At 41.3% G+C, this 26,581-nt stretch overlaps 4 protein-coding genes across 9 annotated transcripts in view; 2 read left to right on the top strand and 2 right to left on the bottom strand.

Annotated features, from left to right (window-relative positions):
* Window positions 1-26,581, top strand: part of LOC143305497 (uncharacterized) — a 743,008-nt gene that overhangs the window by 287,488 nt on the left and 428,939 nt on the right. The window lies entirely within an intron of this gene.
* Window positions 8,960-12,158, bottom strand: LOC143305523 (uncharacterized). The gene has a single exon (XM_076689543.1). It carries the CDS (start codon window positions 12,127-12,129, stop codon window positions 10,240-10,242), a length of 1,890 nt encoding a protein of 629 aa, XP_076545658.1. The 5' UTR covers window positions 12,130-12,158; the 3' UTR covers window positions 8,960-10,239.
* LOC143305536 (uncharacterized) lies at window positions 12,136-14,928 on the bottom strand (the record flags this gene model as incomplete). The annotated part of the gene is made up of 1 exon (XM_076689566.1): window positions 12,136-14,928. A coding segment is annotated over exon 1 (2,793 nt), but the record flags the coding sequence as incomplete, so codon positions are not given.
* On the top strand, window positions 19,099-23,087 carry LOC143305568 (uncharacterized). Of its 4 annotated transcripts, none has more exons than XM_076689658.1 (3): window positions 19,099-22,718; window positions 22,793-22,962; window positions 23,039-23,087. In XM_076689658.1, the coding sequence occupies exons 1-3, from the start codon at window positions 22,664-22,666 to the stop codon at window positions 23,051-23,053; spliced, it is 240 nt and encodes a 79-aa protein (XP_076545773.1). In that variant the 5' UTR covers window positions 19,099-22,663; the 3' UTR covers window positions 23,054-23,087. The 4 variants fall into 2 exon arrangements, 1 of the variants encoding a protein (XP_076545773.1); XR_013062561.1 differs by having other exon boundaries at window positions 19,099-22,962.

The following is a 26,581-nucleotide window of genomic DNA, read 5'->3' as shown; positions in this document are numbered from 1 at the left end:
CAAAGGTAACCGTGTTTAATGCGTATGTTTTCAAATTACCCGCAGGATCACGCCAGAGGATACGCTGATATTTCCGGTCCTCGGGGCGGACCAGAAATTGTCTGTACATCTTTTCGATGTCGCCATTCAAGACATACCGGTGACTTCGGAACCTTATGAGTATGTATAATAAATTGTCTTGAACTTTCGGCCCAACGTGTAACGTCTCGTTAAGCGAAACGCCTGTTGTTGTTGCAGCGGATCCGTCGAACACCACCCGTAACTTTGTGGTATCACTGGAAGTCTTCGTGACCCCGTGATGGGGTAGATAATACCCGTCGCTGATTTCGTCGGTGTCTCGTATTTCTGACATGTGTCCTAGGTCCTGGTATTCCTGCAGTACAGACCGATATTGTTGCGATAAACCTTGGTCGTGCTGCAGCCTGCGTTCCAAAGCCAACAGGCGTTTCAGTGCCCTGGATTTGGACTCCCCAAGTTGCGGTAGCTTGTCGTTGAACGGAAGTGCTACTACGTATCTACCACCGGGACTCCTGCGAACAGTTCGTTGGAAATGCTCCTCGCAGATCCGTTCACAACTCTTACAATGCAATCAGTCGTTTCACTATTTAATTTAGCACGGAGCGTTGGTAAATAAACTTACGGATCATTACAAACACTAGCCATATTACACTCTTTCGGTATGTTGCCCTTGTCCGTCACAATCTTTTGGGAACTACCCTTATCACCTTCGAAACTCTCAGCCGGACACATCACTGTAACGTGGCGTCACGAGCACTTTGCACATTTTACATACACGCGACACATCTTAGCACCATGCCCAATTTTTAAACAGTAAAAACAAGTATTCTTTCGCTTAACCATTTCCCGTTTTTCTGAAAGACTCATTTTCTTCGCCTTGAAACAGTTATCACCAACGTGATCTTTACCTCCGCAAAATGTACAAAGGTTTTCGCGAACTTTCGTAGCAAGCAGACCTGCCGCGCTGGGGACATCTTTATGATCGTGGTATGTACTTGGTTTCCTTCGTCTATTAGCCTCACTGTTATCACTCACTTTTAAATCAAAGCCTTTTACCGCCATCGTTATTCGCAGTTCGTTTTGCACTTCCGCTTCCAGAAACTTTATAAGCCGCGTTAGTCGATCTTGAGACTGCGTTGACGTGTTATCCGCATGCGGCGCCAATGTATTATATATTGAACAGCATTACTCCTTTGCCACGCTCGTAGCAACTCTTCAGGTAACGAAGATTCGACTAGCGGAAACAGCATTGCTGCACACTTGTCCGTAGTAACACCCAGCGATTCCAAAGCTCTCAAATAAGACTCGATTTTATCATACAACGTCGATAGCTGCATATTCCTTGTAGGCGAAATCGCGTTCTGTAAAACTAATTGTAATAATTCACGCACATACACCTCTATTTGCAAATCTTCACGGCCAAATCTATTTTTTAGACTGTCAATAACTTTTTCGTAATTTTCACCAGTTGGCGGATAACTTGTCACTAATTCCGAGGTGCGTGAACCGGGCACTATAGCTTGTATTAGATATTGAAACTTATCTTCTCTGTCCATATCTGTGTCTTCGTGAATCTTTTTGAATCGACTCCAAAACGACAACCACTCGCGTATTCCTCCATTAAACTTGATCAATTCAATCCGTGGCAATTTATAAGTTTTCTTCACCTCATTTGCTCCCGCTGGTAATACTGTTTGAACATCAGTTGAGCTTCTCGATTTTAACCGCTCATTAAACTGGTACTTTGTAGTCAAAAATTTATTCTTATATACATCTGCGTCTTCAGATTCCTTGCACAAATCAGTCTCTGACGTCGTCGGCGTATCAAATAGAGCGCCTATAATGAGGCTCGTAGTCACGTTTAACTCATGCATTTTCTCTTCTAAAACTTGAATCGTCACTGTAAAGCTCTCCCAATCAGAAATAGACGCACACTGTTCATTAAAATTGTTCAAGGCATTCGTAAATGAACCGCGTTGCACAGTCCTTTTCCTCTTTGCTTGATCCATTTTCCGGACTGGGAACGAAATAACACACAAAACTTCCCGATTCAAAACAGAAGACCCCGAGTCCTGTCACGGTCGCCAAATGTTGGATCCGAGATCGATCAAAATGACCCGGGTAAGGGAGAATCGGGAAAAAAACAGAAACCTTAAATGTACAATGTAAAGCAAACTCTTTATTCGCAAACTTGTTTGACTCGGTTCGTCTCGTTCTTCCAACTAACCCTGTACAGGCTAAAACGTTTCCATTCCGAAGAAAAACTCTCCCCCATACTTCGTCCCTTGTCCAGGCCATGTTTACAACAATTTGAAGATTGCGTTGAAACATGTAGTAATTTTTTTATTAAACTTTGAAGTTCTACCTATAAAATGCCGGTTCATGCATGTCGATATCTATAATACTTTCCGAGTTATGATTTTTTGAAAAAAAAGTGACCCTAAATTTTCAGTCCTTATAACTTGGAAAGTTTAAACAATATCGAGGAACAACATCGATTTTTTGTTCGTACATTGGGTTCTACAAGCCTACAAAATTTAACAAAAATCCAAGACCATGCGGGAAAAAGTGTGATCACTTTGCGTGGAATGGCCCATATACAGGGTGATTTTCTGAACAAGACGATTTAAAATAACTCGTAAGTTATTCGTTGTACGAAAAAAAGGTTTCAAATAAAAGTTGTTCGGTATCCCGGTAGACAACCAACACTCTAATCTGTTTTTTATTACCTTACTTTTTATAGCGAAACATTTGGATCACCTTTAGTTTTTTAAATGGAATGTCTAATATTTCTTCTCAGATTTGAATAAATAATCAAATTTTGTGTAAAATAGTAGGACTTAATACAAAGTGGGATTTAAACTGAATAATTACTGAGTTATTTTGAAATCAATAATTTTCTGTTAGGAAATACGCTCAGTCAACGTGATTCTTAACACGACTTAACACTTCGAACACCAGTTTTTTACACAAAAGATGATTCATCCGAATTAGAAAAAAAATATTAGACATTCCATTTAAAAAACTAAAGGTGACCATAATATCTCACTGAAAATGTAAGATAATAAAAAACAAATTAGAGCAGTGCATGTTCCCCTGGATACCAAGCAACTTTTGCTTGCAACGAATTACAACGAGTTACAACGAGTAACTTACGAGTTATTTTAAGTCGTCATGTTGGGACAAACACCCTGTATTAACTTCATCTCGCAAATTCGGAAACTAGCATAATTTAACCCGCGTAACCTAAATCATCGCAACATGTCTGGATTACACTGTCCTCCATCGAGGGTGGTAATTTAACCATAGGATATGTTATACAGCTAACAATCGGCGAAAATGTTACGCCAAGATGTGATTATGTGACGCGACAGTGTTACGACAAGTGCACGAATTTTAACATAGCATATGTTTCACTGCTACTAACCGGCGAGAGTGTGTGACGCGAGAGTGTTACGCAAAGATAAGGAGGCTAAGCAGCGAAGCTGAAATGTTTTGATAACGAGCAAACGATGGAATGCTTTCATTTTTCCCGCTGTTGAACATTTAGTCATGTTCCTCTAAACATTCTCGAAACTCAACACAAAGATCATGAAGTTGAGTGAGATGCGGGTGGATAACAGCCAAGTCATAGATTTAAAGGGTTACCCTGGGTCGATATTAATCAATTTAAACGTGGTGTAGCTGCATATGAGAAAAACGACAGTACTCTTATGACGATGAAACATGCACTGATAATAGTGGATTTGAGAATTAAACGACGTGTACTATCGATTGAACAGCGAACATTACCAATTCCTGTACTTATTCTGCTCGCAAACAGTTGTCAAACAGCTCGCGAACGGTTTGCTAATGTTTTTTCTCAGCGTAGACCTATCATAAAATTCGCTAAAATTCCGGTACAAATGTACATACATACAGCCAGTAAAAACCTGCCATGCTGGTTACAAGTATTATTGAATGTTACGCCAAGATGTGAACGCTAAGCAGTGAAGCTGAAACGTTATTATGGCGAGCATTCGATGGAAGAATATAAGAGCGTCGGCCGCGAGAGGCGGCAGATTGAACGGTTTGGAAGAGTTCTATAAAACGTATTTGGACAAGGATAAATATCCTGCGTTTTACAAACATGCTCTGTCGATGGTTTCGCTATTTGGAAACACTTATGCGTGTGAACAGCTTTTTAGTTGCATGAAGCATATCAAATCACAAGTGAGAACACGAATTACTGATGTTCATTTGGAAAACTTTGCTTGTAGCGACAACATCAATCGAGATCAAAGATGCAATTTTGATTCTGCAAAACAAAGTCAGATATATCACTTTTAAATATTTTTAAATTGTCTAATAAATATGTTTGATTCACAGTTATGTTTTGTTTTCTTCAAAAAAATAAATATATCTATTTCTTGTTTTTTTTACATTAAACCAGGCAAGCGTTTGACCACGATTGCACCTACTGGGAAGCGACGATGTGGTCGAAGCTGTAGCACGCTTGCTGGTTTATTTTAATTAACAACAAAAATTAGATGCGTGGCTCGTCAGGAAATATTATTTTTGAAATTTGGACCGCATGCTGAAAAGCCATCCATGAATTAAACAATGTCCAGAAGCAATTTGAAGATACTGTTGTGGAATTGCAGAAGTCCGAGTGCTGAAATAGATTCAGTGTGAAAAATCTGTCAGGAAATATAACGAAAAAGGTCAGAACGCGAAATCGTGACTCTACTCGGAATGCGAAAGGTAATATACACACGACGGTTACAAAATTCCGTCGGTCGTCTACGATTTAAACGCATTTCACCAAGGACGAGTTATTGTTCGCTCGATTCGGCTAGGAAACATACACCGAAATCACGACGCACGAAGGTCGCGTGATCGTGGAGCGCGTAGACAAAAAGGAACGTTTGAATATACTAACCGTGCTGCGAAATGTTGACTTTACGCGTCTCTTAAATCACAGAATGGCGAGTCAGTGGAATCCGAGGATACTTCCGGTTCAGCGAGGTTTTCACCTGCGAACCTCAGATCGACGGTGGCACTGATTTCACGATTTCAATCACAATCAAAGGATGAGAAAGTCGCGCACTAAGTCCCGACCCACGACTCCTTTGCAGACTGAAATACGTGAATTTAAGAGTAACCGATAACCGTGGATTTGCCGGAATCTGTCAACGTTCTTCCTGTCGTACAAAGTGTACTCAAGGAAGAATTTAAGACTGCCAAGAGCGAGATCACGGCCCTCCAAATTGCAATGTGAAAATTGCCAGAGCACAGGCAAAACTGCGTTTTACCGTGTTTGTGTAGAGCGGTCCTTCGAGGGTGCTGAGTCCCAAGATGGAAGGCTACCACAAGATGAAAGGGAAATGTCCGAACTCGACTCTAGTCACGATCGCTGGATCGACACTCAGCTCCTTCGATCCGGCGTTCGAAGGAGGGGATACGCGCACGCGCTCCACTATGACAAAAAGGAAGGGATAGCACGTACCATCGCTACAGTTCCGATTTCCCATGAAAAATCTATGCTTCTTTGTGCTATGTAACGTACGAATGTACGATTACAAACTGAAGAGAACTGAGCTAAGCTAATTCAAAGGTTAGCTATTCTAGCTGATAAGTTGGGTTGGGTTAGGTTAGGTTAGGTTATTTTTTGGATTCGAAATTATTGGAAAATTTTTGAAAAATTGTGATTTTTTAAAATGGCCATAACTTTGTAACGCCACGTGATATCGACCTCGGGACACTTCTTCTTCGACCTTGATTTATCCGATAAAATAGTCGGGATCAATTACCCGGGAAACTGCAATCCAAGCCAAACGGCACCGCGTCCAAACGGCGCGGCGTCCAAAAGACACGCGTCCAATCGGTCGACGTCCAAGTGGGACACCCCCTTCGTTTTTACTTCGATTAGCCGGATACCTCTCCTACCTGTAATAGCCCACACGAGAATAGAATGCAGCGTCATAAAACCGTAAAAGCGACCTGATTGAAATGTATGAAAGAAAGAATGATCGAACGAAGTAAGAGGTTTGCGTGACAACACTGAGAATTCGAAAACGACGACCTACGTTCAAGAACGTTCAGAACAAGGGTCGACTAGGGCAATAAACATGTATTGTAACAATTACCAGGCAACGGAAATCTGCCAAGCGTTTGAACAAAGTAATGTTTTAGAATATGTTAACAATTAATACGCGTAGCCTTGCGTCGAAATACATGCGACATTGCCAATCAATAATTAACTAACGATAGATTATAGACCACCGTATTCTCTATCACGTAAATCCGTAAAACGCAAATAACGAATAACGATAGAACTGAATGATTAGCAACAACCTAATCAACGCGAGATGAACACCGTTAATGAAAGCGTTCCGCCAATATCAGTATATTAGTCGTAATAACCTCGTCGTTTGAAATATTAAATAAAATGAAATTAGAATACGTCATCGAATATTCTAGAAATTGTTGGAAGACCAACCATTTGATAACGATAACCCTACGAACTCATTGCCGGATATCCCACCATTCTATACCAATAATTCGTCGAACTCACTGCCGGATATCCCACCATCCAATACCAATAATTCGTTGAACTCTATGCCGGATGTCCCACCATCCAATTCCGCGATCTCCGACTCATCAGCGATAGTCTTGCTTCCGTTCTCACGCATCAAGAGCTAGAGTCATCCTCCCCCACTAAGCGAAGAAGACACACATATATATTGTGACAATAGGTCAGGACTCAGAATTAAGATTCAACCACCAAGCGAAGGACTTGCGTTGTTCCATTGCGTATTTCTTATTCATGTAAATTGCGTTAGTTGAGTTCGGCGTGTCATTGAGAACAATTCGAATAAACTTTTATACTTTAAAAGCGATCGTTCTTCACCCGGATCCCAACAAAATTGCGACGCACGAAAATCGTTGTAGCGCTAGAGAAGATAGAAAGGAATAGACAACATTAGACAAGGCTGGAAAGAAAGGTCAAGAAGGAATGAGAATTCGGGAAACGCGCCGCGGCAAACCAATACGGGCGGGCCTTCTCCTTCGACGCGTATCATGATTTACCAAATGATGTTCCCCTTGGGGTACCGATAGCGGGTCGAACTCTTAACTGAGGCAAATCACTCTTCGTCGAAAAGTCATAGGTACGTGACGGGGAGCCCGTGTTCGCGTAGAGATAGAGTTGTCGTGAAAAATAGTCGTAATTAGCTGCCTGGTAAAGTCCTTCGCGAAGCACGGCAGAGTGCCGGGAGTGTGCGATTCGCGTTTTCCGCGCCAAAGACTTATACGAATACGTTAAAATTCTTCATACTATTAAAAATTCTACCCTTTTTCTTTCCGTTTTTAAACCGTCCGTAATTAATATTACTCTTTTTCGCGTCGCTTTATAATATGGTTTGTGTCATCGTATCGTCTCGTTTATAATTCGTAATACCGTAAAACAGGCCTATCCAAGTAGGGAAAATCCACTCCTGGAACACATGTTGAATCGTTGCAGCATGCACCATGCAGAACACATGGGACGGTTCCGATTACCGTCGCTCCGAGGGAACAGTACCGCCGCTAGGAAAGACGGAGAGACGGTAGTCGGAACTGTCCCATCTTACTTGATGGAGCAGCGTTGGAAGGGGAACCGGAACATGTGTTTCAGAAGTGGATTTCCCCTACTTGGACAGGCCTGGCCTAACCTAACCTAATCTAGACGTATAAATAACAGAAAAAATAAAATACCGCGTACGGACGGCAGACAATCTTGTAGTGCACAATGATTAATACCAATGTTGACAAAATATAATTCTTTTCCGTTATTTACATATCTAGATTAGGTTAGGTTAAGATAAAATAATATTTCGGCCGCCTTTATAAGCGAGGGTCGCTTGCCGACGCACACATAACCGCGGTATGTATACAGTAAAGCTTGGATAAGTGCAAGAAAAAATTGACTGGTGTTTGCGAAAGGAAACACTACAAACAAATTAAATTGTTAATATTTAAATTGTACATTTATTGTAGCTATAGGAAAATACAGAGCCGAAAACACGTTTCAACAATCTTAGAAAATAAAAGCCTTTCTAGAACAGTCTCGCGCTAAATCGGGCAAAAACTGCAAAAACTGTCGAACGAGGAGACGAAAAAAGACCTGATTCCGGCCTCCGCGCCCCTCTCTCCGGCCCGGCACGGAAGAGTGTCAGGCACTTACACACAGATGGATCGCGAGACATATTACCAAATAAGGTAATAAAAAGGTCACGGAGCCCTCTAATTGGCACTCGGGAGCTCCGTGAAACAAATCCGTGTGACCACCGGAATCTATAAAACAGCCGGAACAACAAAGGCGATTAGAAATATTATAGAAACGATCCTTAGCGAGCGAGTACAGTTTTGTTGAAGTTTGACCGTGTTACGCGAACAATAACCTGTAATAAATCAACCTCCGCGGTAAGCGGTTCTTGTATTAATAAACTATTTACTAGTCAAAGTGCAGCGCTATTTATTTAGCACCCGTTTCACTAGCGGCATAATATTGCGGCAAAAACCAGTTATAAAATCGCATACAACTGGACAAGTGCAAGGTGGCTATCCCCTCCACATGGGGAGTTTCCCGTTGGCGAACCGAGATGCTCGGCGAGGAAGCCGTGTAACATGATCCGAACCGTAATATCGGTGTGACTAATACCAAGTCAACGATAACATTTTTTTATTTTTGACCTTTTCTTAATGAAACTACTTCTAACGCATTTGTGAGATTTTTCTGATTAAAATGATACTAAACACGATATAGTTTCAGTTATATTTATTTATTAAAATAAAAATAAAAGGATAATAAAAAATAGTAATATACATTATAATAAATATTGTAGTATTCTGTTCGAGCGAAAACCGAACGTTTCAAATTTGAAAGTCGTTTATTTAGTTTAAAACGGTTAAGGTTCACAATACACCTTTAACGACTTCTAATCGCTTATGGATTCCATAAATAGCCTACCATAAATCAATTTGGTTATCTAATAATAGGCTTTGTATAGAATCTAAACCGTTCCACAATAACGTAACAGTCTTCCCCTTTGTACCAGGTGTTTACATGTCACCTCGCTACCGTTTTGCCGACTCGGCTGGCCGACGGAGCGTGACGAGTTCGGCGGAGAGGTGATGGGCGGCCCCTGGAACAAAGGGGACTCTTCAATATTTAAGCGGGTTGATTTTAACCACTTAATCTTTATTCTTAACCAGTCTTCGTTCGCCGAAACATCGCGCTTCGCCTTCCCTCCGAAATTTCGAACTTTCCGCTTCGGGAATACGCGGACATACATAAAATTGTTCTTAAAGTTTCTTGTTTTATTAAACTTAGCATTAAGAGTTTATCAACCTTGTACAACCGTCGCAAACAACGAGCTTAAATACATTTAGTTCATTTAAAACCAACTCCGGCTCTTTCTTGATAACCGCATCGTCCTAACGTCCGACACCTCTTTAAAATCACGGAGTTTTCCAATCGCCTCCTTTCTAACGACGACGAAACGCGTGTACAATTCTGATTAAAATGATACCATACACGATATAGTTTCAATTATATTTATTTATTAATTTATTCAGAATATGCTGCGGAACTATTGACTGCAAATTAAGTGCTTTATGATGTTAGGAAAAGCCCGTGATTTCCATGAAACCGGACAATTTCTTCCTATTGAAAATTAAAATAATTTACAAGCTAACAGTAATAATAGAATAATAACAGAATAAATAAACAATAATAATAGAATAATAATAGAATAAACAACATAGAATCGACACCTCGGCTGCATATAAGTAATGTGTACGAACGCAGAATCAACACCTCGCCTGGATATGTACAATGTGTCCGGACAAAATTCGACACCTCGACGTGATATGTGCGATGTTTATAAACGTAGAATCGACACCTTGACTAGATATACGAAATGCTTAGGTCCCAATTTCTCTGGTATTTATCCAGGGTTTACCGTAGGCGAAACCCAATGTAGTAGTATTCGTAGTTTTTCGCGAATATTTCGCAAAATAATCGAGTCCGAAGAGCAGGCATCTTGAAGAATTTACATGAATTCTATGATCTGTATTGCGCGAAATTATTGAAGAAACGGCAAAGGTGCAGTAGAACAATGGATCGCTTTTTGCGACAAAATCAGGAAATGTACGACTTTAACGAATTTAAAGCTTCGCTCGCATAAGATACGTATATTATTTGAAATTTTTATCGTGTGAATTAAACGATTCGTTTGTGGTGCAGAGAATGGGTTGATGATAACTGAAATAATTCACGTAATTTCGACAATGGACGTTGTCCATGTATCGTGTAAAGACGGCGTCAACGGTTGTGCCACCTAGTGTCGTGCATTTGCTGCTGTCGTTGACCAGCTTTAAATTCAGCGAGCATTCCATGAAATCGATGAAATCGCGACCCTCCGGTGTTTGCAGGTTCAAATTAAGATCACCGCTGATGATGATTGGTAGCTTGTCGTAACCACAAAGCTGCAACGATTCAAACAGTTGAGCGGCTCGAATGTTGTACGCGAGGAGATTCACCTCGAAGAAATCCTTTGTGTCTTGGAGCGAGGTACCAGGCGAGATGTAGAACACGACGATCAGTACCTGTCGTCGGTTGATGCAAGCTTCCGCCGCACAGATATCACCACATTGCTCGACGGCCAGAACGCGAGAATCTATCTTCGCGTCCACTTTCACCAACGTATGTTTCCTAGCCATGAGTTCACTGTCATTCATTTCGTACAGTGCAACGCCTCCAGGTCGTACGTTCTCACGCTTGAATTGATTTATACAATGATAACCTTCCAAATCGATAATTTCGTTGTTATCCATCCATGTCTCGCTCAGGGCCATCATCTTTGTCGTCTTGAGCAGGAAATCCTGCGCAACGTCGTATTTATGCGATTTTAAGCTTTGGACGTTAAGGGTGGTGTGCGTTAAATCATTAGCTCGTGTACGCTCCAAGAACTTTTCACACTCGTCAGTCACTGTGGGCAGACGGTGATTTTCTAACCGACGAAACTCGCTACTTAGTGCGTTGTTCACATTTCCCCTCGTATGGTAGAACGTGTAATGCTTGTTCTTGTTTGTCAGGTACAATTCCTGGAGACTCGTCACTCTACTCAGCGCGACGTAGACTAACTCCTGCACGTGCGACTTGCTGTATTCATAGACGATCTCATCGAACGTAGCGCCTTGTGATTTGTGAATCGTTAATGCGTACGCCTCTAGCAATGGAAATTGCTGCCGTCTGCATGTCAACGCCTTGGAACTGAACGTAATGTCGATAGTACGCTTCCTCACAGCGACCCAGTTATCCTGTAAGCTCTTGTGGCTGCGGATATACGTTTCCCACTTTGCTTTTTGCAGCTGACCAACCTTCCCTTTTCCGAAATCGAACCATAGATGCTTGATTGATCGATCGGGATCGTTTTCGTCGTACTCGATGTACATAAGGTTGCCGATCGCTCCGTTTACCAGCCCGTCTACGACATCAATGTTCGACGTGATCATGTACGGTGCGCCAATCAGTAGCGAGAGCTCACATGGTAACCCCGACGTTTCGTTTAGTTTCATTTTCTGCACCTTTGTCTGCATACTCAGCAGTTGCTCGTTACTGCGGTACCCCTCGTACCGGTCTATGGCTGTAAACGTCACAGTGTCGCGGTTCTTCTTCAGCACGCTGGCGTTGTATCGAGAAACGTCGTCATTCCGCAGAAAGAGACGAATTGCAGATGGTTTCAATTGGCGCGCAGCATCCTCGTCGATGAAGCGCTTCTCGATCGCCATCGTTTCCTCAAGATTCAAGCTCTCACCATTGCCAATTTTCGTTAGAATCATGGAGAGCTGTATATTGCTTTGACGCATTATTTGAATGAGTGGGTAGTAATATAGCCTTTGCCAAAGCATTTCGCCGTTAATCCGCTTACCGTAACGTTTGTATATCGGCGTTCCCTTTATGGGCGGTAGTTGGCGCAAATCACCGCAGAAGATAATGTTCTGACCTCCGAAAGGTTTGTCGTCGTTGCCCGTTATCTGTTGTAGCCGAGAATTGACTGTGTGGAATATATCGGAACCAATCATACTGATTTCATCGATCAAGATCGCGGCAACACCACGAAGGCTTAATCGAAAGGAAGTAAGCTGATCCGGTTGCAAACCTCCATACTGCGCCTTGAATATCTTGAACGCGGACTGAACCGTTACACCACCTATCGCCGTAGCTGCTTTGCCTGTCAACGCACAAGCGATATATGCATTGTAGATCGACACTTTTTTTCCTGCTATCCGATTATAGGTTTCCATCAGAAGTTTCGTCGTGAACGTCTTGCCGCATCCAGCTGGACCAGTGAAGAAGATCTGTATCGGCTCAGAACTGTTGTTAATGTACCGGTAGATACTTTCGAGTATCAACGTACGTTGTTCTTTGTTCGTGCAACGCATGCTACGATAGTATTCCTCCTCTGACATCACGTTTTCTCTCTTTTTGATGATTCCACGAAGCTTCGTCGTGTGTATTGTTTTAATGTCGTCATCGTTCGCCGCAGCGTTAGGGAAGTCAGCATCACCACCCTCAACGCGCTTGTTCTCGACGAACGCCTGCGCCCGTTCATCCGTTCTCTCCTCGCCCTCGTAATCCTCGTACATTTCGGCACAACGTCTCATAACCTCATTGACATCCAGGTCCAAATCAAATTCCTTGTCTCGCTCGAAGATCACCCGCTCATGGTCTTGGTACAGCTGAAGAAATTTGTTACAGTCGAGGATGTCGACTATCTCGTTACGAAACGGATAATGAAGGAGCACCTTTTCTCGCTTGAAATTCAGAAGATCTTTTATGGCGTATCCCCGATACCGGATTATCCGCGCGAACTCGCGCCTTTTGCTCGTGCCAGGAGTGTAATACGCTACGAATTGCGCCAGCGTCAGTTGTTCGAGTTCTTCCGGACGGTTCTCGTACTTCTCGATAAGGCATTCATGCCAGATATTCATATCGTCGTCGGCAACATTCTCCTCTTCGAGTTGCTTCCTCGTCCTTTTCGTCTTCGTTCGTTCCTCCGGCCACACCGTAGGAATGTACTTAATGTCGCGCGATGAACGGGACATACCGAGGCCCAACAAGTACCATGCCGCCTCTTGACTGCTCATCTCTACACTATTGAGAACCTGCAGCCCAACTTCCTTCAGCAAATCAGTGTAATCTTTCTCTGGGTACTCGTGTCTCAGCTTGAGGAGCTCACGATACAGGTTACTGATCCCCCGATTCGTCTTGTTTACATACTCAACGACGTGCGCGGCGCACGCGTACTCTTCAAGTATGAACTGCAAGTCCATGTTCGAGTTGAGGACCGACGCGATCCATGGATTGTACACGTTCGTCCACTTTTGCTCCAGCGTGCGCTTGTACAGCAAAATCGGTCTATCGATTCCCGCCCGAAGAATGCGCAAGTACTCGTGTCCGTCTTTAATCTCATTATCCTCGAAGAATACATTCATCGTCTTGTACTCCGCATGCTCCAAACTGAAATGTATTTGGTCATAACGTTCCTTTAGATCCGCCCGGTGCTTGTCCTCGTGGCACATCGGTATGAGAAATTGCGTCTCAGACATCGGCCAAAACGGCGCACCGAATCTGCACTTCTTTGCACTCTCCTTGAAACACGTGAACCTATGTTTATGCAGTTGGTTCGATGGATTTTCGAGAGCCGCGTGATCCACCGAGCAAAGCTTTTCGACCATCGCCAGCGTGTCGGGCATTTCCTCGTTCACCTTCTCGCAAGGATCGTTTTCCAACCACAGCAAGATATGCGCGTACGGACTACCACGATGCTGAAACTTGATGCGTTTGAAGTAATCCCTGACGCGATATTTTCCGAACGCACCTTCCTTGTGTTTCAAGATCGATATAAGCATATCGACAAGTTTGTCGAAGTAAAGGACAGAAGTGACCGGGTCGTCGTTAACGAGTTCAGCGCGACTAAGACTGTCCATCTTCATAGGGTCGGCATCGTACTCCCGTCCATGCTTCGTCTTGTATAGCAGGCGCAGAAGGTGCGGCCAACGCACCTCACTCGCGCTCAACGTCAGAAACATCGTTGGCCTGCCAAGTTGACGAAGCATAGCAAACACATCACGCTTACGCTGAGACCAGTACAAGGCGGAATTTGGTACGGTACGCAGGAAGGACATGTCGCATTTGACAGTGCGTTCCAGGTACTGCTTGTCCTCGATCATTTTTCTCGTCATATTTGACATCCCAGCAACATTTCTGAATAAGTGCCGCATACCCTGCATCCGAATCCGCATGATCTTCAAAGCCATGTACAACACGTGATCCGGTGTCGCACCACGACAATCCCGCCGTCTAATCTCACTCTTCGCCATCATGAACGGCGTAACCTTTACGCGGTCCTTGAACGAACGCGCCTCACCGAGATATATACTCGGAAACGAGAGCTCTTCTGCATGTTTATCGAAGAGCGTGTTAGGGGGGATTTTCAACTGCCCTGACACAAGAGCCAGATACTTCTCCTCAGACCATAACATCGTACGTTGTTGTGCTATTAGTACATCAATGTCTGACACTTGCTTGAGCGATATACGCTCGATCGGCGTTTCTTCAACATCTCGTTGCTTTCTCTGCGCACAATCTACAGGTTCCGACATTTCGATGGCTGGCACGTCTGTTGCGAAGAACGACTCATTGAAGCGGACATCGTATAGTTTATACAAAGGCTTGTTCATTAGGTACCTAAGCCACGCTCGCACAGTCCATTTTTGCACATATTCCTCCAGGTGCAACGACTTCTGCAGCAAATTACGCTGAATGTTCACGTTGATGGCCTGATCGTCTTCGAGATTCCGCGGAAGCATTAAAATCATTTCATTTACGTCAACCGGAACGTTTACGATTTGCTCAACGATGCGCTTACTTCCATATACGTATCGAAGCCGACGAATCTGCATAAACGGCAATCGCGGTGAAATGAGACGCTCAGTTATACAGTTCAACAGGGGTAAGTCAGACGGGAAGACCGGGTACCGAAAACCATTCGAGCGCGACAACAATGGAATGCGCATCTTGCTGACCGTATCACGACAGCCAATACACATCAAATTCGCGCACATTTTCGCCTGGAAACTCCTTTTCCAACATCTCCAACTTCGCGTCCCGATTCAAACGGAGACCTGAAATATGTGTGACATCACTACGAAACCACAAACGATCACAGATACTGCACAACACACCGAATTCGTTAGACAAGAACAACTCCGCGAAGAGCTTCTTCGATGCTGCGCAGGAATCGATCAATCTCTGATCCAGACAACCATCATCGCCACACTCGGCCTGCTACTTCTGTCGTTGTCGCAGTTTCCGCATACGTTCGGCTGACGTTTTCGGTGGAGGTCTTGGAGCTCGTGATACTGAAGCTGATTCAACCGCCTGCTGCTTTCGTCGTTGTCGCATTTTCCGCATACGTTCGGCTGCCGTTTTCGGTGGAGGTTTCGAAGCTCGTGATACAGGAGGTGATTCAGCCGCCTGCTTTCGCCATTTACGCGGTTTTCGCATGCTTTCAGTCGTAATCTTTGTAGATATAGCCGACTCGTATGCCCCGTCGTCGACAACTCGCTTCTTACACCGGGCTCGAATGAAATCCCCATCAAATCGCTCCATCTTGATCGATAATGCTTGAATTACGGCGCGCTGACACCCGCATTACGCATGACACGAGTTTGGTGTAAGCATGCGCATTATTTTTAGACGAATCATCGTTAACTTATCGTGTCATCATCACCTTAGCGTCGCACCAAACGCTCCACCTTGAGATGAATCATCATTAACCGCTTCGCGGCCACGGACGAGTTATTTCGCGAAATTATGTCGTTTATTTTCCGTTTTTACAGCTGAATATCGTTCATCGCACGATGTGAGCAAGGTATTATGTTCAGAATACAATTTCAGTATTCACTATTTCAGCAACACTTTGCGAGTATAAGATAGAAGACCACTACTAAATGAAAGGGAGATGTCCAAGCTCGGGCTCTAGTCACGAATTGCTGTGTCTACTTACGGTGTAGACTTACGGTTGTCTCTAGGAAGAGAGCCGTAGGCGAAAGCGTCCGTTCTGCTTGTCGTTTGGGACCAGAGAGTCGATCGATGGATCGACACTGAGCGCCTTCGATCCGGCGTTCGAAGGAGGGTATCCGCGCAAGCGCTCCACTATGATGAATAAGTAGGGATAGCACGTACCATCGCTATAGTTCCGATCTCCCAAGAAAAATCTATACTACTTTGTACTATACTATGTAACTGTACGAATGTACGGTTACAACGTATTGGAGCACTAATCCGAATTCTCCTCGCAAACAGTTGTCAAACAGCTCGCGAAATTCCGGTACAAATGTACATACAGCCAGTCAAATCCAACCATACTCGTTACAAGTATAATATTATTGACAAGTCTACGAATTTTCGAAAAAGCCACACGAGTCTCTGAAATGTTCGGACGCTGCTGGACGGATGAAATCATAAGCGCAAAACAACGCTTGAACAAAACCGGGAAATATACATGCGCTATTACAGGTAATAGAATATCCGGGCTAACGGTGATTAAGAAAACTCATAATGCCAATAAAACAAAGGGAAGGGAGATGTATTCTCTACTTAAGAAGTCAAAACGAGACCAATTCATACGACATACCAAGGGAATCGGATAGCGTTTGCTTTAAATGCCCAGATTTTCATCTTTCATTTCACTTTACATTCGTATATAGTATAAGATAGTATAACAATAGCATAACAACCGATTAAACAATGTCCAGAAGCAATTTGAAAATACTGTTGTGGAATTGCAGAAGTGCGAGGGCTAAAAAAGATTCAGTACGAGAAATCTGTCAGAAAAATGACATAGTAATTTTAACAGAGACTTGGCTAAAGCCTGAAGACAAATTCGACATCGAGGGTTTCAATGTAATAAGGGAAGATAGAGAACATGAATGTAAGAGGAAAGGCGGCGGCATTGCCTTTTTCATACGAAACGCGATTCCATTTGAACGTTCAACAACAATTCATTGTGGAGACCACAACATAGAGTCTCTGGGAATAAAAATCTTTCCAGAAGGACGGGAAATTCTGTTAGTTGCTTGCTACAGATCGCCAGGTAAACCACTCATTGAATTAGAATGGAGGGATTTCTTTAACAAATTAAACAGTCACGAGTGCTGTATATTGGCGGGTGATTTTAACGCCTACAATGTTGCCTGGAACTGTGCTAAATCACAAGCAGCCGGAAGGATACTTTTGAAGATTATCAATGATCACGATTACAAAGTGCTCAATACAAAGACACAGTCGCATAAAGGAAATAAGAAGTACGGGCCAAGCAATCTGGACCTAATTATTTCCCATGCCAAATTAGCTAACATTATAAAAACTAAGCAACTGGACAACAGTAGGGGCTCAGATCATTTCCCTATAGAATGTACCGTGAAAATATAAAAGGCCGCTTACACCGGGAAATCAGACAAAATGTTTTCCGCTAACAGAATAACACGTGTATAATGCTAACAATGAAATGAAGGTCACAGAACAATTTATAAAAAAAAGAGACAAGCGGTAAATGTACTACATTAACATTTTCGACGTGATAGTATATTATATATATATCCTTTTTTTTTTGTCTTTTAAGTTATATTCACTGTTGATATCTATGCATCAATTGTCCATTGTGTTACTGATTAGGGTAGTAGATTTCTTGTTCGTCGATCCTGGTCTGCTTAGAAAAATGAACAAAGTATACGCGGCAGGGTCGCTTGGAAACTTCAAAACAGCCGATGCTCTCTACCACCGCGGTGCTCGTTTACCGATCTCTATTCGATGTGGATCAATCCCTATATGGGACCGATCGAAGGAGCTCGTTGGAGATGCGCGAATTGCCAGTCTAAACTCTACACGTAGAATCGTTACCGATAAGAGGTATCGATCACGGGTTCGTTGAAGCAGAAACAGAACGAGAATGACGAGTCAAACAGCCTATCTTATCGTCTATCTCCTTGTATGCGCGTCAAACCGAGGAGTTACTGCGGCACTGCTTAAACACGAGTCCGCGAACATATCCTATGTTAAAAATTTACACTCGTCCGAATGAAATTCCCAACAATTCGATCGAGCTGGGCACATGGTTCAAGCTGCCGCCTCTTACGGCCGGCGCTCTTATATTCTTCCACCGAATGCTCTCTATCATAACGTTTTAACTTCACTGCTTAGCGTTCACATCTTGGCGTAACACTCAATAATACTTGTAACCAGCATGGCAGGTTTTGACTGGCTGTATGTATGTGCATCTGTACCGGAATTTTAGCCAAATTTATGATAGGTCTACGCTGGGAAAAAACATTAGTAAACCGTTCGCGAGCTGTTTAACAACTATTTGCGAGCAGAATTGGTACCTGCTTCTAGGTACATATAAGTCGCAAAAACCTTCCAAGTAGCGAATAGTGTTCGCTGTTCAATCGACAGTATACGTCGTTCAATTCTCGAATCTACTTATATTAGTGCATGTTTCATTGTCATAAGAGTGCTGTCGTTTTTCTCATACCACGTTTAAATTGATTAATATCGACTAAGGTAACTCTTTAAATCGATGACCTGGTTGTTATCCATTCGCGTCTCATTCAACTTCATGATCTTTGTGTTGAGTTTCGAGAATGTTTAGAGAGACATGGCTAAATGTTCAACAGCGGGAAAAACGAGAGCACTCCATCGTTTACTCGTCATCAAAACGTTTCAGCTTTCCTGCTTAGCGTCCTTATCTTTGCGTAACGCTCTCGCGTCACACCTTCTCGCCGGTTAGTAGCAGTGAAACATATCAGTAGTGGAGCTATGCCGGTTCTAATTCACTTGCGTCAGCATTTTTTTTGCTGACTCAGCAGAAATATGATACCCCCCACCCCCTACCCCACCCCCCACCCCCACACTGCAATTCGTGTATGTGTGGGTGCTATCATCATTTGCACAGATTGAACCTTTTTCTCTATGTATGAGATCGAGACTTTAATAAAAATGGGAGAAAATCGGCGTTGTGTGTCATATGTAGTTGGATAATCAGAAGTGCATGAATACTTAACGCGTTTGTGAAAAGAGAAATGGAGACCACGGTACTGCGAGAACTCGAACGCATTGCCGAATTATTGGCGCAACGGGTAATAAACATCAATACCGAAGATGAGCGTTGTGATTGCTGGATGCAATGTGACCAGTGCATTGAATTGATAGACGATCGATTACAAATGGGAGGTGATTTATCAGTCGAAGGACGGCGAGATATAAAAGCACACAAAGAAAGAATCGGCACCTTGCGTAGGACATTGCATCGTAACAATGATCATCCTAGTGGTCAAAAGGCAATATTACTGAACAAACTTGCATGTATAGAACAACTTTTACCCCGACGTATTGCGGCCATAAGTAACAACAACGACCGAGACGCATGTCTGGCGCAATGCAATCAATGCATTGATTTAATGATAGAACGATTGCAACTCGAAAAGGACTTATCAACTGGTTTGAAAAATAGTTTAACAGCCAGGATAGCGAGATTTAAATCGTTAAGAGCAGAGTTACACGGATCTGTAAAAATAGGTGAAGGTCAAGGGAGAACAGGTGCTGAATCACACGCATCATCTCTTATCTGGGAGGACGTAGAATCAGCTTTCCATAACCGGATAACTACAGAAATTATAATCAACACCGAGCATATTGACCCACGAAACTTTTTGGAAGATGCTAGAAAAATAGTATTCCAACGTCTAGCGGAAGTTTTCCAAAATCATTCATGCATAAAAGTGAATACGGTGTTGTATGGGGAGTTTACCGCTAATAATAAAACTGATGTGAAAAGTTTCAGTGCGAGAAATAAACAATTATTTTCTACATCAAACTTGAACGATAATTTTTGTCACCGAGAACGTCATCCATTCATCGTGTACGCCGATTTCGAATGCTTGCTTAAGAAGGTTAACGGCAGCATCAATCAAGGACACTGCAATGCATACCAGCAGCACGAAGCATACAGTGTGGGATATTATTTTCACTGTTCGTACAACGCATCGGTGTGTGAGTATCGCGCGTATCGGGTCCTGACTGTGCTGAATGGTTCGTGAATGAACTTGAGAACCTTGTAAGAAAAATTGCACCATTATTTAATACGATTGTGCCCATGACAAATTTGACGGGTGATGAAAGAGAAAATTATATGAATGCAACGCATTGTTATATTTGCGAAAAACCGTTCGACATCGACGAAACAAAAGTTCGAGATCATTGCCATTTCACTGGTCGTTATCGAGGACCAGCTCATCAGGGATGTAATTTAAATTATAAAAATAAACGTTTTATACCGATAGTGTTTCATAACTTATCGGGATACGATGCACATTTTGTAATAAAAGAATTAGTAAAGATTATCGAAAGTTCAACATCAGTATTGCCAATTACAAAAGAAAAATATATTTCATTTTCAACGAATCTAAAACGTTACAAAATTTCGCTTCGATTTATAGATTCATTCAAATTTTTAAGTTCAAGTTTAGATAAATTGAGTTCGTATTTAGAGAAAGACGATATGACGATTTTACGATCGCAATTTAATTTTTTGGATGAAATAAAATTCGATTTGCTTACACGAAAAGGCATCTTTCCATACGATTATGTTACCGACTATATGAAACTGAATGAGACAACATTGCCGACATGTGAGAAATTTTATAATCAACTAAGCGACTGTACAGTTTCACAGCAGGATTATGACCACGCGATAAAAGTCTGGCGCAGTTTTAATATAAAAACACTTGGCGAATATAACGATTTATATTTAAAAACAGACGTTTTATTATTGGCCGACATTTTTGAAAATTTTCGAAGCAGCTGTTTGAAAAGTTACAAATTGGATCTTGCATATTACTGTACTTTACCCAGTTTTACGTGGGATGCAATGCTGAAGCACACGCGTATCGAATTAAAATTATTGACAGATATCGATATGCTACTTTTCATAGAGCGCGGCATACGTGGTGGTTTAAGTCAATGTTCTAATCGATATGCAAAGGCCAATAATAAATACATGGATTCGTACAATTCTGAAGAACCATCGTGATATTTAGTTTATTTCGACGTTAATAATTTGTATGGATGGGCAATGTCGCAGTATCTTCCTTACGGCGAGTTTAAGTGGTTAGACGATAATGAAATTAAAACTTTTAACATTCATGCGATATCCGAAAATTCGAACATTGGATATATTTTGGAAGTCGATTTGAAATACCCGCTAGAATTACACGATAAGCACGCAGATTTACCTTTTTGCCCAATACGCGAGAAGCCTCCTAATGCCAAACATGAGAAACTACTCGCTACAGTTCAGGATAAGCAACGTTACATCATCCATTACCGCAATCTTCAACAATGCTTAAATCATGGCTTAAAAGTTTCTGTAATTCATCGCATTTTAGAATTTAAACAATCGCCATGGCTTCGCGAATACATTAATTTAAACACGCAACTTAGAACTGTAGCTAAAAATGATTTTGAAAAGAATTTATTTAAATTAATGAATAATGCAGTCTTTGGTAAAACTATGGAGAACGTTAGAAATCATGTAGTCATTAAATTAGTTACAAAATGGGAAGGTAGATACGGGGCCGAGGCCCTGATATCAAAACCAAATTTTCATAGCAGATCAATATTTTCGGAACATTTGGTCGCAATAGAGATGCGAAAGTTGGAAATTAAATTTAGAAAACCCATTTATGTTGGTATGTGTATTCTGGATATATCAAAAACACGTTTGTACGAATTCCATCATGATTATGTTTGGCCGAAATTTAAACATCTTTGTAAAATATTATACACAGACACAGACAGTCTTATATACGAACTGGAATGTGATGACATATACGATGTAATGAAACGCGATATACATCGGTTTGATACGAGCGACTATACCGAGGACAATGTTTACAGTATGCCACGAGTAAATAAAAAAGTACCAGGATTAATGAAGGATGAAAATAATGGGTGTATAATGACTGAGTTTGTCGGACTTCGGTCGAAAATGTATGCTTTGCACGTAGAGGGCAAACGGGACACGAAAAAAGTGAAGGGTGTCAAAAGTAACGTAGTTAGGAAAACTATTTCCTTCGATGATTATATACGTTGCTTGTATGATCGTTTAGAAGTGCATCGTGAACAGAGATGTATTCGTTCAAAATTGCACAATGTATATTCTATATGTGAAGAAAAGAAGGTGCTTAGTCCCTACGATGATAAACGATTTATAATTCCACAATCCACAAGAACATTGCCTTGGGGACATTATAAAATAAATAATTATTCGTAAAAACATAATTTATTCTTTGCTCCACGAGTAAAATATTACTAATTTCCAAGTATCTTTATAAGCCTGTAGGGTTTCGAGTTCATGCAAACCTTGCAATTTCATGAGAGAGGGAGACCGGAGTTTTTACTTATCTCAGGTCTTAGAGTTTGGAGGGAGATGTTTTCTCAGTGCTTTATAAACCGAAGCGTGTTCGTTTTGCTATTCATTATTTGCTGTTAGAGATGGAGGTTCCGCGGTTAGAGGGTATTGCATTTTTGGCAATCGCCAAATATTATCGTAAGTAATCTTCAACAATTACCCTTAGCGTGTAAATTTTATTTATTTTTAACTAATTGTTTTCGTCTTAACAGCGATAATTATGCCAGCGTTTCAATTGACCCTGACCGAGGAAGCAGCATTGCTGTTGGCAATGTGCCGTGAGCGGCAGAAGCGGCGGCGCATGTATGAATCGCGGTGGGCGGCAACGTGTACGGAGGTCGATTTATTCGACCTCCGATATTTGTTCGGGGAAGAAATCGATGTAAGTTGCCTGTCCGTTTTTATTTTTGATTTATTAGATTTTTACTGCGTATTAATGTGTATTTTATCTGTTATAGCCGGACTGGTGGTAGCTGTTTCCCTCTCCGACATATATTTACTTAATTACTACATACATTTATATAATTTACTTTTATTACTTAGTTAGTATATTAAAATTATATATAACCATTATTAGTGTAATTTATTCTTTACCTCACCCTTCCCCATACTTCATTAATGTAATATAATATGAAAATAAAAATTATATAACCGTTATTAATGTAATTTATTTGCCCGACCCTTCCCAATAATCATACTTCATATACTATTATATAAAGAGACAGCGTTTGTTTGTATGTACAGAAAAATTTCAAAAAACTACTTACCCGATTGATACCAAATTTTAACAGTAGCTTCCTTGCCTTCTCTGGAGTGACATAGGCTATATTATTTTAATAAACTGTGGAAACTATCACATTGAATTCTGCTTATTCGTGTGTGATCGTGACAACGTACGCGTTACATTTCCAGCTAAAAAATGCAAGCAGAGTTGTCCGCATACACTCGTATTGAATTTTTGATACTGCGTGTGATTGTATAAAATTGTTACATGGTTTCCGAAGTAGTTTATTAACTCTGTCGGTGGTCTCAGATTTCCAAAAGAATCGAAATATTTAACACGATTACCCCGCTTTATGTAAGCTACCCAGTGTGTACAAGGACCTTCCGATTTATCTAAATTCACGATACCGCATTCGTTTAAGAACGATTTAAAGGGTAAATTTGTACGCATGAAAACACCTCAAAAATATGGAAAGTTCAACTTTCGTGCAAAGTTATATAACTGTACATTTGTCATTGCGCCCTGTGGAAGCGTTACAGTTTGCCGAAGCGCTTCTTTTTTTTTCTTTAATTCCTTTTCCCCGTTTATATGGTGCAAGATAAAGTCCATTGCCATCCATAACACGATTGTGCCGTTTCACTTCCTCCAATGTTTTCCGTGCTGCAGATGCATTGTTGACTGCCTTGGTGATATTTGCTGCGCCGCCAGCCACCGTGCCCAAAGCTGAAAGGCCTGCAAAAATAGGTACAAGTGCTGGAAGAAATCCCCCACGTTTTGCAACTGGAAGTTTGCGTGACTTCGTCTTCTTCTTCTTGTTACTTTTCCGCGGTGCCATTACTTTCTTCTTTGGCTAACTCTTTGGCTAACAATATTCCAGCAACGCACGCAGACAAAAGTATTTTCCAATCTGGTGCGAATTCTTTTTGTGCTAATTCGAAGATCAAATGTGCATATGCACATCGTACGACTATCGTATAGAAAGTGAAATTTTTCCTGGGATGTTTGGGTTTATAGGTAGAGAGAGAGAAGTTGCAAATGATGCAATGCATTATAATTTGTAACATAATTCTATGATTTATTAAAGTATAATTTGTAACATAATTCAATTTATTTTCTCTGTTAAGATCATGTTGATGCCGCTGTTATTATTGCATGAATGCCTAAAGCTACTAATTCGCCATCGATGATTGAATTTCGATCGTAATTGTGGCTCTCTTTAATATACTGTACAACTTCCGCATGCACTTTTACATCCCCGTATCCCCGAACTAATGTTACAAACTCTTTAAATTTTTGCTCCACCGAATACAGTGTATCGTATAATGCATTATGCATTTCAATTATACAATCATTTAAAATTATCATTTTCTCAAACGTTTTTCTCATCATACACATACATATATCTTTGTTGAACAATTTAAGAACTTTTTCACCATATAGCACTCCAAATTCAACGCGTACATCGTTAAAGTTAATATTGTCACGTGTATCTGTTGCATCTTCAAAGAAGCTGCGCACGTTGTCTGCTTCAGCTACAATCAGCGACCACGTTACTATGCTCAGCTCCAGCTGGTTGTTGCGGTTGTCCGATAATATGAGTTGGGGATAAATCTTGTTGCCGAATATATTTATTCCAATTTCCAAATGCTTCGTACAAGAATCTGTCAACGGATATTTTCAACCCAAAATTTGGCATGATCATTGAGGTTTGATTCTAGAACAAATAAACGCCATTTAAGTATGTTATTTGAACAAATAAATACCTTATTCCAGCTTTAAATGGAATATGTTTCGAACCCTTACTTTACATCATCCTGATGTTTTGTTATTTTTTTGCGTGTCTCTTCTTCGATAGACCTTGGGTGTTTCCTTTTGCAAAAAAACTCCTTAAAACTTTGAGAATACATATTTCACTCTTCACAATACAATCTCGCGAACGATGCACTTGCGGTGATGGTCAATTTGGTTTTGCGTATGCTTGAAACTTTAGCAAAACACCAACCTTTTATAGTCACGAATGTATCAAATTTCAGTTCAAAGTGGGGGAGGGGGATGGGGGTGCGGGGTATCATATTTCTGCTGAGGGTGTCAAATTTCTGCTGAGTCAGCAAAAAAAATGCTGACGCAAGTGAATTAGAACCGGCATAGCCCCACTACTCTCACTTTTAAATATTTTTAAATTGTCTAATAAATATGTTTGATTCACAGTTATGTTTTGTTTTCTTCAAAAAAATAAATATATCTATTTCTTGTTTTTTTTTTACATTAAACCAGGCAAGCGTTTGACCACGATTTCACCTACTGGGAAGCGACGATGTGGTCGAAGCTGTAGCACGCTTGCTGGTTTACTTTAATTAACAATAAAAATTAGATGCGTGGCTCGTCAGGAAATATTATTTTTGAAATTTGGACCGCATGCTGAAAAGGTTGGCCATCCATGAATTAAACAATGTCCAGAAGCAATTTGAAGATACTGTTGTGGAATTGCAGAAATGCGAGTGCTGAAATAGATTCAGTGTGAAAAATCTGTCAGGAAAATGACAGTAATTTTAACAGAGACTTGTCTAAAGTCTGGAACCATTCGACATCGACGGTTTCGACGTAGAAAGGGAGGGTGATACCAAAAGTAAAGTCCCCAATTTTTTTATTAGTAGTAGAAAGATACGTTTATTTTCAATAATTGATAGATTATTTTAAAGTTTGAACATTCTTCTATTTTTCTACATAGTCCCCATTTCGGTCCATGCTTTTTTGTTGGCGCTGTGGCAATTTTTGTATGCCCATATCATACCAGCTCGCCGCCATGTCGTTGAGGAAGCATGTCGTTGTGAAGTGGAACGCCCAGGTTTCGTCACTCGTGACAATCGAATCCAAAAAATTATCCTTTTCGTTTGCATAGCGCCGCAGAAATTCGCGGGAAGAGTCAACGCGTTGCCGTTGATGGTCTTCTGTGTTCATTCGCGGGACCCATCTTGCGCACACCTTCCGATATTCCAACTTTTCAGTCAAAGTCCGATGAATGGTGCTTCGAGAAACCTCAGGAACCAAGATGCAGAGATTATCGAGAGTGTCGAAAATGTCAATGTAGTACATTTACCGCTTGTCTCTTTTTTTTATAAATTGTTCTGTGACCTTCATTTCATTGTTAGCATTATACACGTGTTATTCTGTTAGCGGAAAACATTTTGTCTGATTTCCCGGTGTAAGCGGCCTTTTATATTTTCACGGTACATTCTATAGGGAAATGATCTGAGCCCCTACTGTTGTCCAGTTGCTT

The sequence above is a fragment of the Osmia lignaria genome, chromosome 8, assembly GCF_051020975.1.
Source record: "Osmia lignaria lignaria isolate PbOS001 chromosome 8, iyOsmLign1, whole genome shotgun sequence".
NCBI classification, from domain to species: Eukaryota; Metazoa; Arthropoda; class Insecta; order Hymenoptera; family Megachilidae; genus Osmia; species Osmia lignaria.
This window is presented reverse-complemented; position numbering and strand designations above follow the sequence as displayed.

Bases quoted from the DNA above. Each gene is read 5' to 3' on its own strand.
- LOC143305523 (XM_076689543.1), bottom strand. From the start codon at position 12,129: ATGATTGGTTCCGATATATTCCACACAGTCAATTCTCGGCTACAACAG.
- LOC143305568 (XM_076689658.1), top strand. From the start codon at position 22,664: ATGGAGGTTCCGCGGTTAGAGGGTATTGCATTTTTGGCAATCGCCAAA. The intron at 22,719-22,792 runs GTAAGTAATCTT...TCGTCTTAACAG, and splicing joins GGCAATCGCCAAATATTATC to CGATAATTATGCCAGCGTTT.